The sequence below is a fragment of the Melanostigma gelatinosum genome, assembly GCF_949748355.1.
Source record: "Melanostigma gelatinosum genome assembly, chromosome: 17".
NCBI classification, from domain to species: Eukaryota; Metazoa; Chordata; class Actinopteri; order Perciformes; family Zoarcidae; genus Melanostigma; species Melanostigma gelatinosum.
The window spans coordinates 13,387,464-13,399,724 of NC_136650.1; the positions used below are offsets into that span (position 1 = coordinate 13,387,464).

The 12,261-nt window shown below is 44.6% G+C and overlaps 1 protein-coding gene across 2 annotated transcripts; it reads left to right on the forward strand.

The window, feature by feature from the left end:
• The first annotated feature begins 649 nt into the window (after positions 1–649).
• On the forward strand, positions 650–12,039 carry arpp21 (cAMP-regulated phosphoprotein, 21). Of its 2 annotated transcripts, none has more exons than XM_079288709.1 (20): positions 650–784; positions 4,605–4,767; positions 4,961–5,120; positions 5,235–5,273; positions 5,360–5,425; positions 5,527–5,635; positions 5,844–5,988; positions 6,479–6,616; positions 6,702–6,801; positions 6,904–6,999; positions 7,087–7,124; positions 7,222–7,278; positions 7,494–7,684; positions 9,150–9,290; positions 9,467–9,585; positions 9,721–9,795; positions 9,915–10,049; positions 10,293–10,395; positions 11,270–11,364; positions 11,509–12,039. In XM_079288709.1, the coding sequence occupies exons 3-20, from the start codon at positions 4,965–4,967 to the stop codon at positions 11,671–11,673; spliced, it is 1,968 nt and encodes a 655-aa protein (XP_079144835.1). In that variant the 5' UTR covers positions 650–784; positions 4,605–4,767; positions 4,961–4,964; the 3' UTR covers positions 11,674–12,039. The 2 variants fall into 2 exon arrangements, with proteins under 2 accessions (XP_079144835.1, XP_079144836.1); XM_079288710.1 differs by having other exon boundaries at positions 7,102–7,124.
• Positions 12,040–12,261: the final 222 nt, after the last annotated feature.

The following is a 12,261-nucleotide window of genomic DNA, read 5'->3' on the forward strand; positions in this document are numbered from 1 at the left end:
TCGAGCAAAGGTCAATTATAGTACTCACAGTGCATTAAAGGGCCCTTGTGATTGCGAGTGTTATGCAGTTGGAGCTCTTAAAGGGGATGCTCATTTTCGTCTCATGTAGCCTATACTGTTGGGTAGCATGATCTATAACAGTGCAGGTTATGTGTGCAAAATCGTAACGTGTTAAGGCCATAAAGCTAATAAAAATCTTTATAAATCTTGAGTGAAACGTAGCCTATATGCAATTCTTTCTGAATTGCACAAATGTAACATAGCATGCGATACAAATACCTGAAGTACACATTCATTTGTGCTTACTGCCTACAGTAAAATGAGCATTCCACCACTGTAAGCTTCAAGCTTTTAAGACGGCATTTTCTTGTTGTGTCCCCTCAAGTGTTGAAGTCTGTTGCAGTAATATTGCGCTAGTGAAGGAAATTGAATTGAGTTCAAGTGAAATGGAAGACAAAGAGAAGACAGTATGCGAGCGAGAGACAGGGACAGCGATAGAGATGAGTGGGCCGTTGGAGGGCTGGCTCTCGTGCATTCCTCGCGTGTGTGTGTGGGCGCGTGGCTCAGGGTTCAGAGCTGTCGGCCCTCCTCCTCCTCCTCCCCGTCCTCCTCCTACTCCTCACCACTTCTCACCACTTCTCCTCCCCTGCTCCGACAGATACAGGCAAAAGGCGAAGGAGGAGCAACGCACCTCACAGTCTGTAGACACCGGGTGCACAGCAGTCGGTCGGTCGCTAGGCTACACCGGCAGAAGCCCACGGAGGGAGGAAGACATCGCGTCACGGTAAGCTAACGGACATTGTCCCCCCGCGCGAGGACGTCTCCTCGACTAGCTTGACTAACGCTTACTCTAATGGTTACTCCGCCAGTTTCCTCTTTCTTGTACTTTAGCGACATTAATCACACCTGATGTGATGAGTGAAGGTGATAAAGAGAACACACTGGGGCTGAGGAAAATATTTATAAATTAGCCGAAACTCTATTGAGAACGTTAATGTAACGTTAGCGATACCGCTGAATGAATGATAATGGTAATTTAGGAGCCATTTTTCTGTTGTGTGTTTATATATATTTATCCTTTTTAAAATTTAGCTTACTGTGTATATCATCACTTAACGTTAAATGAAGAGGTCAGTTTTCACGGATTTTCTGACCAGCTGCCTCTCTCTATATTTCCGCTTGATTGTGTGTGTTTGAGAGTACAAACATGAGTTTAAAGGCGATTTAAGTTGCCTCTATTCCGCTGTATGTGTCTCTACAGCAGCTATAAGTTCATGTCGGTGTTACAGTGTACTGTTGTGTATCCTCCGTCCTAACGTCCTGCGTCCTCCGCGCTCTCCACACATCCAGCTGACAGCCCGGTGAAGCCCCGGAGCAGGAGGTCCACTCCCTGGGTTAGGGTGTAAAAATAGCCCGGTGTGTGTCAGCTTAGCCTGGGTCACGGTAATGCGACACACACACCCACACACACACCCACACACACACACACACACACACGCACACGCACACACGCACTGACACAGAGTCAAGATGCCGTCCGTTTTAAACTAATATTTAATTGTATGTAAACTAGCCCTTTAACACCAGCACTTCTGTGCTGTGTTGTGTACATATGTATGCTGTGTTTTTTCTTGAGGTTTTGAGTTCAGCTGCAAAGCGACACAGCTGTCGCACCCACAAGTCACTTCGATAATACATCTGCGGTGGCTGCCCAGGTGCTGATGACTCAAAAGACGATGTAACCTACATTTGTTCTCTTAGCCTACTTTCTTTTTTGTCCTTCGCTCGTCTTAAAGTGTGGGGTGAAATAGTGCAATGCTCTGTTTTTATTTGACTTAAATTCTCTGCTGCATGCAGCAAGGAGATAACATTAAACCTGCATAGTAGGTGAAGACAATATTTCAGCTGCAAATGTAAAAAAAAAATGCAGGTGCAAAATATGTAAATATTTGGATGTATATTTATTTTAAAAATGCTGTAAGAAGGATCAGGAAAGCAGCCAAATTACAGACTCCAGGGCAAAGCCTGTACAGATTATGAAATGTAAAAAAAACGCTGAATGCTTTGAGTTTGCCTCAAAATTCTCAATTATTATTTTAAACCAGAGAGATCTGCTCTCTGGTTCTGAAGCTCTCGCGGAATCATTTCCTAATGAGCTCCGAGCTGAGGGAGAAAACATGAAACCCCCTTTTTAAATTCAGCTGCAACCTTAGAGAGACGAAACACAATCAGCTCTGTGACCACAGGCCGTGAAGACGTGAAGATTTTTCTGTGTGGTTTCCAATAAATGCGGAGGGTGGAAACCAAAGAAAGAAAGAAAGCAGAGCAGAAGGTCCTTAGAGATGAAAAAAATGAACAGTTAAATGTTTCCAAGTAGCGATGGCAGGATAACAAAGCATACAAGGTTCAATGACTTCAGAGTTAAACGGTGCAAGTGCCACTGATAATTATAGTCCTTGTATTCCAAGATGGATTTTTCATTGGTCTTAATTACAATCAGGAGACACTGGGCTTAAACACTAAACGTTACTTGGTCGAGCTGACAATGGCCATCTAAAGTAGCGTTTTGGATATTTTCCCACTGGCCGGCCTGTGTGTCAGTGTATATGAGCCAGGCATCTTTTGGCTGGAGAAGAAAGGTGTCCTGGTGAGTAGGTGGCTCTGAGGCTGGAGGCTCCGGGTGGAGCAGCAGATGGATGATGATGTAGCGGGTACTGGCGCTCCCTGCCTCTCGACCGCCATCCGTCACGTGCTAATGATCGTGTCACACCTTCTCCCCGGGGCGGCCGGCCGCTTCTGCAGCGCTCAGCTCAAAAAAACTGGGTAGCTCCACTCAAATCCCCCTCTTGACGGCCGTCGGCTGAAAAGCCCGGAGACAGACCGTGCTGCAAGCCTCTCTGTCACTAATTCTTCACTTCCCTCTTTCTCCATCGTCTCCGTTCACCCCTCTTCACCTCTAAAGTCCCTGCAGATGGTTTCCTCGTCTCTCCTCATCCTCTGCTTCCCTTGCCTCCCATTCATCTTGTTTTTCTCTGTAGTGCATCTGCTCCACATCATTCTTTTCCCTCTCTGTCCAGCTCATTCCATGTTCCCGTTCTCTGGTGTTACTCTCAATTCACAGCTCTAGTACAGTTCAATACCAGCTTTCTTTTTATCTTATTTTATACACCATTTTTTAGTTGTGCTGTGTTTTCCTTGCCCCTCCCTTCCGTGATGTCTCAGGTCAGGGTCGGCTGCAGTGGAGTTGGTCTGTTTGGCTAAAGGACAGCTCAGCAAGAACTCTGCAACAGCACATTTGGGAGTCTCGTCCTAGAGATCAATCATTTATCATGGCTGTAAAATGTGCGTAAATACCAAAAAAAAGCATTTCACGATTTCCCACAGCCCAAGGTGACATCTTGAAATTAGTTATTTTGTCCGAACAACAGTCCAAAATTCAAAAAATATTCTGTTTTCTATTATATAAGACAATGGCATTTTTGTTTGAATTATGACTGAAAAAGAGTGGTCCGTTCTGTTCTGTTGATCGATTAATAAACCAGTTGTTAAACGTCTAAATAAACAGAATCACACAACAAAGTCCCTTTCTATAATCCCTCAACTCAAGGAGCTGTCACTTCACACAACTAACTTCTCTGGAAAGCATCAATCAATATAGCAATACACCGTTATTGTAATAATTGTATCACAAATCATTTCGATGACATTCCCATTATGATATAATACACAAACAGATTTCGGGCGCCTCTCAACCACAGTAAGGATATTTCTGCTGGGTGGAATCACTGCTGTTATGTCTTGTGTTTCATTGAAGCCGCATGGGAAGTAAACACCGCCTTGGTTGCACATGGACTGACAGATGTCTTTTTTCTTTTTTTTTAAAGTGCTATTATCTCCAGTCGGGTGTTAAATAACCATGTTATGGGACTTCACATCCTCTCAGCTCGTTATTCTGTCCCAGGTGTTACATGAATAAGTGTCCCCTTGGGCGCTGCGTTACAGCGGTATGTGTCCCCGCTGAATGCAGTGGGCCCTTTGGAAAAGATGGTGGAATGCCACTTCCTCTGTGTGTGTGTGTGTGTGTGTGTGTGTGTGTGTGTGCGTGTATCTCTATGGTCTCTGCAATATTCTCACCACTGGGATCAGAGACTCAGCTCGGCATTGTGGGAATATTCGTGCTGGCGGATCAAATGATACTCTACACAGCTGCTGTTTCTAAGAAAAGCTCGAGGACACACTCCTGCTCGCACACACGCCACACATGCGTTCACATGAGCTACACACACATGTAAATATGCGATCAAATACCACATCCAAGCACAGGACTGTATGTTACCGGTACACATGCACACACTTCCAATAAAACATTTTAATCAGCAATTAACTGTCAAGTTATGAGAGCGTTTGGGAAGCCTAGACAGAGGTTAACACACACACACAAGCTTAGCAACTTGATGTCATTTCCAGCAGCGATGCTTTTATGCTCTGGCAACTGTTTGATACGAGGGTGTGTGTGTGTGTGTGTGAAACAATGTAGTGGTGTTTCTGTTGTACAACGACCGCTCACACTGTTTTTCTCTCCTGTGTTTTTTCGATCTCTTCAGGCTATTTTTCCATTGACCAGTAAAGAGGCAGCAGAGAGAGGAACAGTAGCGAAGGCGAGCACGGGCGGAGAGGATAATTGCATTTCTGACTGCCCTGTGGGAACATGGGATATATGACCTCATCATTCACCTGTGAGGCTCTCCAGTAAACAACTCCAAATAGGTAGGAACAGCGCACAGACAGACACACACACACACACACACACACACACACACACACACACACACACACACACACACACACACACACACAAGCTCATGCAAATGCAGGCAAAGGTACTTTTAAAAATGCAGTTAAATATACAAATGTGGAAGTTAAGTGTCAGCATCACGAGTTTATGTTTTGCGTTATTTAGAAGGATGGCTGAAGCGGGCGTAGAAAGTACAGATGACCTCCTAAAGCCCTGTGATGTGACGTCATGTGACGTCATCAGCTGCTCCTCCCCCCCGCCGTGTCTGTCCCCCAATCAGAGGGAGGACGAGTGTTACCATGCCTGTAAAAAGATGGAGCAGCAGGTGAGCGGCAGAATATAGGTCGAACATTAATGATGTACCACAATATACCCCCCCCCCCCCACACACACACACCTCACATGCACACTTTATGACAAATTGTGTCCTGACTCGCAGAAAAACTTGAACCAGGGGCAACCAAAGAACAAAATTAAGGTAAGCTAAAATACGTCTGCCTCTCATTATTCATTCTTAGTGAAACATCTTTTGCATTATACTGATGTATTGTGTGTGTATTTCAGGCCAAAGGAAAGTTAGTGCGGAGTATGGCTGTCTGCGAGGAGTCCTTACCTTTTGAAGAAACCCAGGTAACACACACACACACACACACACACACACAGATCACCATCCTACTCCTCATCATCGTCATCATCACCACACTCAAATTATCCTTTTTTTTCCCTCGCAGGCATCTCCAGACACAAACATTGCATCTAGCTGCCATGACGGGATAACTTCCTGCAACGAGGAAGAACAGGAGAACAGCACAGATCCAAAGAAAAACTCACTGTCCAAAGGTGTGTGCGTGTGTGCGTGTGTGTGTGCGTGCATGCGTGTGTGTGTGTGTGTGTGATTGATATCTCATAAAAGAGAGATGAGAGAAAGCAAATAAAATGTGATTCAGTGCTACGATTTAGACGTTGGACTCTTGGGTGTTTAATATTGCAATGTGTTTTTTTTCCCGTATTTTAATTTGTATTGTCTTGTAACACATCCTGCTCTCAGAGTCCAGCGTGGAGTACACTGACTCCACCGGCATAGACCTGCACCAGTTTATCGTCGACACCCTCAACAGCAACCCCAGAGACCGCACGATGCTGCTTAAACTGGAGCAGGACATGATCGACTTCATCACCAGCGATAGGTGTCTGTGAGTGTGTGTGTGTGTGTGTGTGTGTGTGTGTGTGTGTGTGTGTGTGTGTGTGTGTGTGTGTGTGTGTGTGTGTGTGAAGGAGACTACATAACCTTGGGTCCTTATTTAATTTAAACAGCTGTCTAGCTGTTTAAATTAAACTTGTATGCCTGCTAAATCCTATTGAAGACTGAATACGGTTTTATGTTAATTTGAAATATGTTTCCAGCTCGTATATTATAATTCTGTCCATACAGCTTATTTTGTGTATTGATCAATATAGTGAGCCAGTGATGTTAGCATGGGTGTGTTTGAGCCACTGGGGATTAAATTGAATTTGAGCCAAAAAAATTGCAACCAGTCTCAATCTCCCTCCTTCTGTTGCCTTCTGTGCCGCCTCTCTCCTTCTCTATCTCTTCCTCCCTCGTTCTTTATTTGCTTTCTTCTCTGCCTCCCTTTCTTTCTTCCCCGTTTCACATCTTTGTTATCCTGTCTTCCCACATCTCAGTCCCTTTAAGAAGTTCGCTCACATGTCGTCCTACCATCGTATGCTGGTCCATCGGGTGGCGGCCTACTTTGGCATGGAGCACAATGTGGACCAGACAGGCAAGTCTGTCATCATCAACAGGACCAGCAGCACCCGCATGTAAGCTTACTAAATGCTTCTCCGCATGTAGATCCTCTCCTTTTAGCATTTACTGAGAGGTAACGACGGCTGTTTGTTCTTTAAGACCGGAGCAGTGTTTTATGGACGAGGTGCACAAGGACAAGAAAGAAGAGATCCACCGGTGGAAAATTATTCTGAAGAGAGACAACAGCTCAGATGACCAGGTCTGTCCTCCATAGCGGCCTGTCTCTGTGGAACTCCCTCTATCATTGACATTCATCGTATCCTATCAGCGTTTTGACCTGTTCTCGCTTCCCTCCCTACAGACCCGACTTCACCCCTCACGGGGTAAGCAGAGCAAGTCAATGGAGGAGAGAGAGGAGGACTACCAACGAGCACGAGACCGAATCTTCAACCAAGAGGTGAGACAGGGAAGAGAGAGAGAAACTGGCAGATATGACATAGAGACATATAGGAGACTCGCTAATTTCTCGGCTGTACTTTTACAGCCGCTCTGCACCCAGGAGAGCGCCCATGCAGAAACCAGGTAACCTTGCCTGCAGTACATTCTCTCCAAGTGCCGTTTCAGCTTTTTCTATTTAGATGAGCACATTAATATACGTCTGTGCGTGTTCTGTGTGCAGGGCTGTGGAGGAGTACAATCCATCTGCCGAGACCCAGAGGAAAAGGCAGCTCTTCAGGTAGAGAGCTCTGTCTGCACAGACGCGTCGTCATTTATCATCTTAATCTGGTCAGCCTGAATCTGCAGTGGAAACAAAATGAAGACCTAGATTCTTCTTTTTTTCGTTTTAGATTCTTAGAAATCTTGCACATACCGATAGATGATTGATGTCAGTGGCATGTCAGCAGGTGTGCAGTACTAAGGTTGTAGGATAACTGTGGATGTGCCTCACAGGGGGAGCCGTGACAGCTCCGGCTCCAGCTGGACGGGCAGCAGCAGACAAAGTAGCACCGAGACGGATTGTCGCTATAGCACCGACCCCCGGCCCTGGAGCAGCACGGACTCTGACTCCTCCTACCAGTGGACGAGTCCGGCCCTGAAACCCTGCCAAGCCGCCAGCCACAGCTGGGACGCACGTGGTTCAGGTGCGTCTCTTTTCAGAATAACATCTGGAGACTTTTTAACACTTGTCTGCTGCACCTTAAAGGTGCAAATTGAGTCGAGGGAGAGATGCTTCACTCCTCTCTACCTTTGGGCAAGCAAACCTATTAGCAGATTTAGTCAGCACACCACACTTCGGAAAAAACGCTGTTTGTAAATGATGTCTGTTCTCTATTCAGCATCATCTAATTAACAAAAAGCAGTGGAAGTTCTTTATGGTGTGAAAATCTCGATCTACGAACCTTCACACCATAGCTGCAAATTTTCACACAACACCTCCAGTCTTCTTTGCATATTCAGGAAGAACATAATTGCTAAGTATGTCAAGTTTGTTGTCATACACTTTAAAAAGTAAAGTTGTACATTCAAATGCAAGGAAGTGTATCTGCCCTGGTTCCCACGTCCCTTAAAACTATATAATAACAATAAATAAGAGTCGACAACAATAAGAAGAAATTCTACAATGATGAATAAATCACTTATTTAGTTATTTAGAGTACTTATATATTAGGGGTGTAACGATAAGCGTATTCATATTGAACCGTTCAGTACGAGGCTCACGGTTCGGTACGCATGACGAACCGAATACGTTTGAATTAAAAAAAAAAAAAAATAATAATTTTTTTTTTTTTTTAAACCTTTATTTAACCAGGTGGTCCCATTGAGATTAAAAATCTCTTTTGCAAGATGTAAGTAGCAACACTACATAACATTAAGGAGCAGTTTTTTTTATTTTATGCTTATGTGTTGCTAAGAAGACACCCCAGAAGATGGGTCACTCAGGTATAGTTCCATCATTGTTCAAAGTCAAAGAATAACTTTATGATGTTAGTTGTAATGAACAAATATATTTTAAAATAAAGTACATTTCTCTGGCATTTATAGTTTTCTACTGTAGCGAAACGTACCGAACCGTGGCTCCACTGTATCGTACCCAACCGTGAATTTTGTGAACCGTTACACCCCTAATATATATATATATAGATATATATATATCTATATATATATAGATATATATATATATCTACATATATATAGATATATATATCTATATATATCTATATATATACTATATTTTAAAGCGCTTGCTGTTCAGTAGTCTTTGAGGCGGCTGGTCCTCTGATGCTCTGTAGTCGTTTCCTAAGGGAAGGAAGGAGACCAGACCAAGTGCTCTATAACAATTAGGATCTTTCTTTTGCAAATGTCCTTAAATCTGTGGCAGTAATGTTCCTATGATTGTTTTGATACATGCGATACATTTTTTTATCAGATTAAGATGTTGAAATGTGAATTTGTTTTGTACCGTGAGAATGAAGCTCTGTCCTCTTCCTCTTTATTTTCTAATCTTTACTTCTCTTCTACTTTCCTCTCTCTCTCTCTCTCTCTCTCTCTCTCTCTCTCTCTCTCTCTCTCTCTCTCTCTCTCTCTCTCTCTCTCTCTCTCTCTCAGGCTCCATCTCTCTTTTCAGACTGCCGGCCACTTGTCCCCTCCCCTCCTCTCCTCCCATCATAGATGAGCCGGCTCCTAACTCTACCTACATCATGGTGAACGGGATCCCGCCAGGAAGCATACTAGTGAACCCACATACCGGTACGTAACACACACAGACACACACACACACACACACACACACACACACACACACACACACACACACACACACACACACACACACACACACACACACACACACACACACACACACACACACCAAGAGTACATACACAACACATACATTTATCACACTCAACCCTTTGACCTCTTAGGGCAGCCTTTCATGAACCCTGATGGAACCCCTGCTGTGTACAACCCTCCGGACACTCAGCAGCATATCAGGAGCCAGACCCAGCTGCAGGGACCTCCCCCTCAGCACCAACAGCAGCAGGTATCACACACACACACACACACACACACATGTTCACACTCAGCAGGACGTGTTTCACATGTAAGACAGGATCAGACTGCATATGTGTCGCTGTCTGTGTCCTTATCTCTGTCCCCATATGTGTGTCTCTCTCAGGTGGTTCAGTACTCGTCTGTCTCTTACACCGCTCCACAGATGTTACCTGTCACTCCCTCACAGCCGTACACCACAGTATGTATCTCTGTACAGACAACCGCTGCGCACACGTGCGTTTACAGCATGCGTGTGTGTGTGTGTGTATGTGTACGGGCGTCCGCGTGCGTGTTGACCTCCTTTCTCTTCACCGACAGATTGAAGATCTCTCCTCGCAGTTTGCTCATGTGAGCTGTCAGTCGACTGGTGAAGCCCCGCCCATCTACCCTCCCAGTCAGGGTTACATCTATGCAGCTCCTCCTCCTCCCAGCTACTGCCAGCCCTCACCTCCGGTACAGATACATTATTCTATGGTCATATAAGATGCATTAAACATTGCTGTGTTAAGAAAACAAAATGTATAAATTCTGCATTGAGTATCTTAAATTCTGGTTATAAAGTAATTTATTTAACTTTCACATTTATTTAGCCATTTAAAGAAAGAGTTTAAGGTAAATAACAGTAAGTACTAAAGCTAGTACTAAAGCTAGTACTAAAGTACTAAAGCTAGTATTTTTCACATTGTTTCCCTATAGTTGCCTGTGTATTACTACGGCCAGTACCCTACCTCAGCCCAGCACCCATGCAGGCCTGTCTCACCGAGCCAGCACCTCCACAGCCAAGCAGCACAACCAACAGGTACTTCCCACCTGTGTGTGTGTGCGTGTGTGTGTGTGTGTGTGTGTGTGTGAGTGAGTGAGTGAGTGAGTGAGTGAGTGAGTGAGCGTGCGTGCGTGCGTGCGTGCGTGCGTGCGTGTGTGTGTGTGGTGGACAGATGCAGGAGGTGGCGTGGCAGTAGAGAAGGGGGCCGTTACACTGTCAGAGATGTAGTCTGAGGGTCTCACAGTGAACCGGTCTCTTTTCCTGCTGCTTCTATTCAACGCAGTGACAAAGACCGGGGGGGGGGGGGGGGGGGGGGGCTGTTGTGTTTTAGGATTTAAAGCATGTTAATCAGTGAATGTGTTTGAACCAGCTGCACACTATCTGTGCACACCTTCCAGGCATCAGTGGCCGTCAACAGAATAATGAAAATGAATGTGTATAATTATACTAGACTCAACGCGTCGACATCGGGACAGATATACAGATTTCTATCACTGCATGAATAATGGGAAATAAATAGTTTGTATTGCACAAATTGTTTTTTTTGTTGCTGTTATTATTTAATGTTGCCAATAAAGATTCAAGTGTCAATACTGAACTGATCAATTAAAATGTACCCAACCAAATCCACCACTCATACTGTATGAATTACATTCTTATGTTGATGTTTAAGTTAAATAAAAACTGCTTCTCACACAGCCAGAAAATAATGAATCAATTAGTTGGACATGTCTTTTGTTGATGCTGTCTCCAGTCTGCCTCAGAACTCTTCTTATTTGTTCTAAAATAACTGTTAACTCTCCTGTGGCTTATTTCTTAATGAACCTTTTGCTAAACAAATTGCGGTGATGAAAGATGTTGTTAATAATCTCTTGTATAACTGTGTGTGTGTGTGTGTGTGTGTTTGCAGCAGGTTACGCTGTGGGGGTGCAGCAGTCCTCCCAGGCCCAGGCTGTGCTGGGTACCTACTCACCAATGGCCTCTCATCAGCGTAGCATAGTTCAGGTAAACACAGAGCACCCAAAGGTCTCGTTCTGCGTCAGCCTCCAATAACTCAGCCCCCGAAAGAAGCGTTTAGCACTTCTGAAAGTGCTTGTGGTTGCACATTCTTCACTCCAACTTTACTTTCTTTTTCTTTTTTTTCTACAGGGAGGTGTTTCGGTGTCCTATCCCCAAAGTAAAGTAGTGACCGGGGTTGGTGGGGAGGTGGGTTACTGCTGTGTGGTGCCCCCCCCACCCTCCTCCCACCACGCCAGCTGCCATCCTCCCAGCTGCACCGGCCTCAGTGCCCGGGCCTGGAGCGCACAGTACTGACGACGCCTCGCCAGGGTGGAGGGATGAGATTTGAGTTCCTGCGTGAACTCACGCGCGTACACACACATTCTTAGCACAAACACCCTTTTTTCACACTCCCTCACCTACACCCGCCTTCCTCCTGACGACGCCCACAGGGTACACCGTTCACACTCATTACAAGCATGTGCACACACACACGCACACACACACAGAAATGTACCACTGTACCAAAGCTTAATAGTATTTATCAGCGCTGCTGTATTGAATGCATAATTTATATACACAAATGGAGTTTTATATTGATATTAAATTATATATTGTGTTCTGAGGAAATGCACTGTGTGAATAGAATAAAGTACTGTGGCTGGATTGACGATGTCACATTTCTATATCATCCCGGCTGTTTGTTTCCTGTAATGCTGATGATGCTCAGGACAATAACAAGAGATAAGGTGCTTTATATGAGGACATGCTATCACATGATGATCAAAATGATGTGTGCGCTGTGGGAAAGCAGAGATGCGGGTCGTTAACCTACCACTGAGCTCATAAATGAGAGATGAATGTCATTAAAAGCCTTAATGTCTGAATAGCTAACAAGCAAGT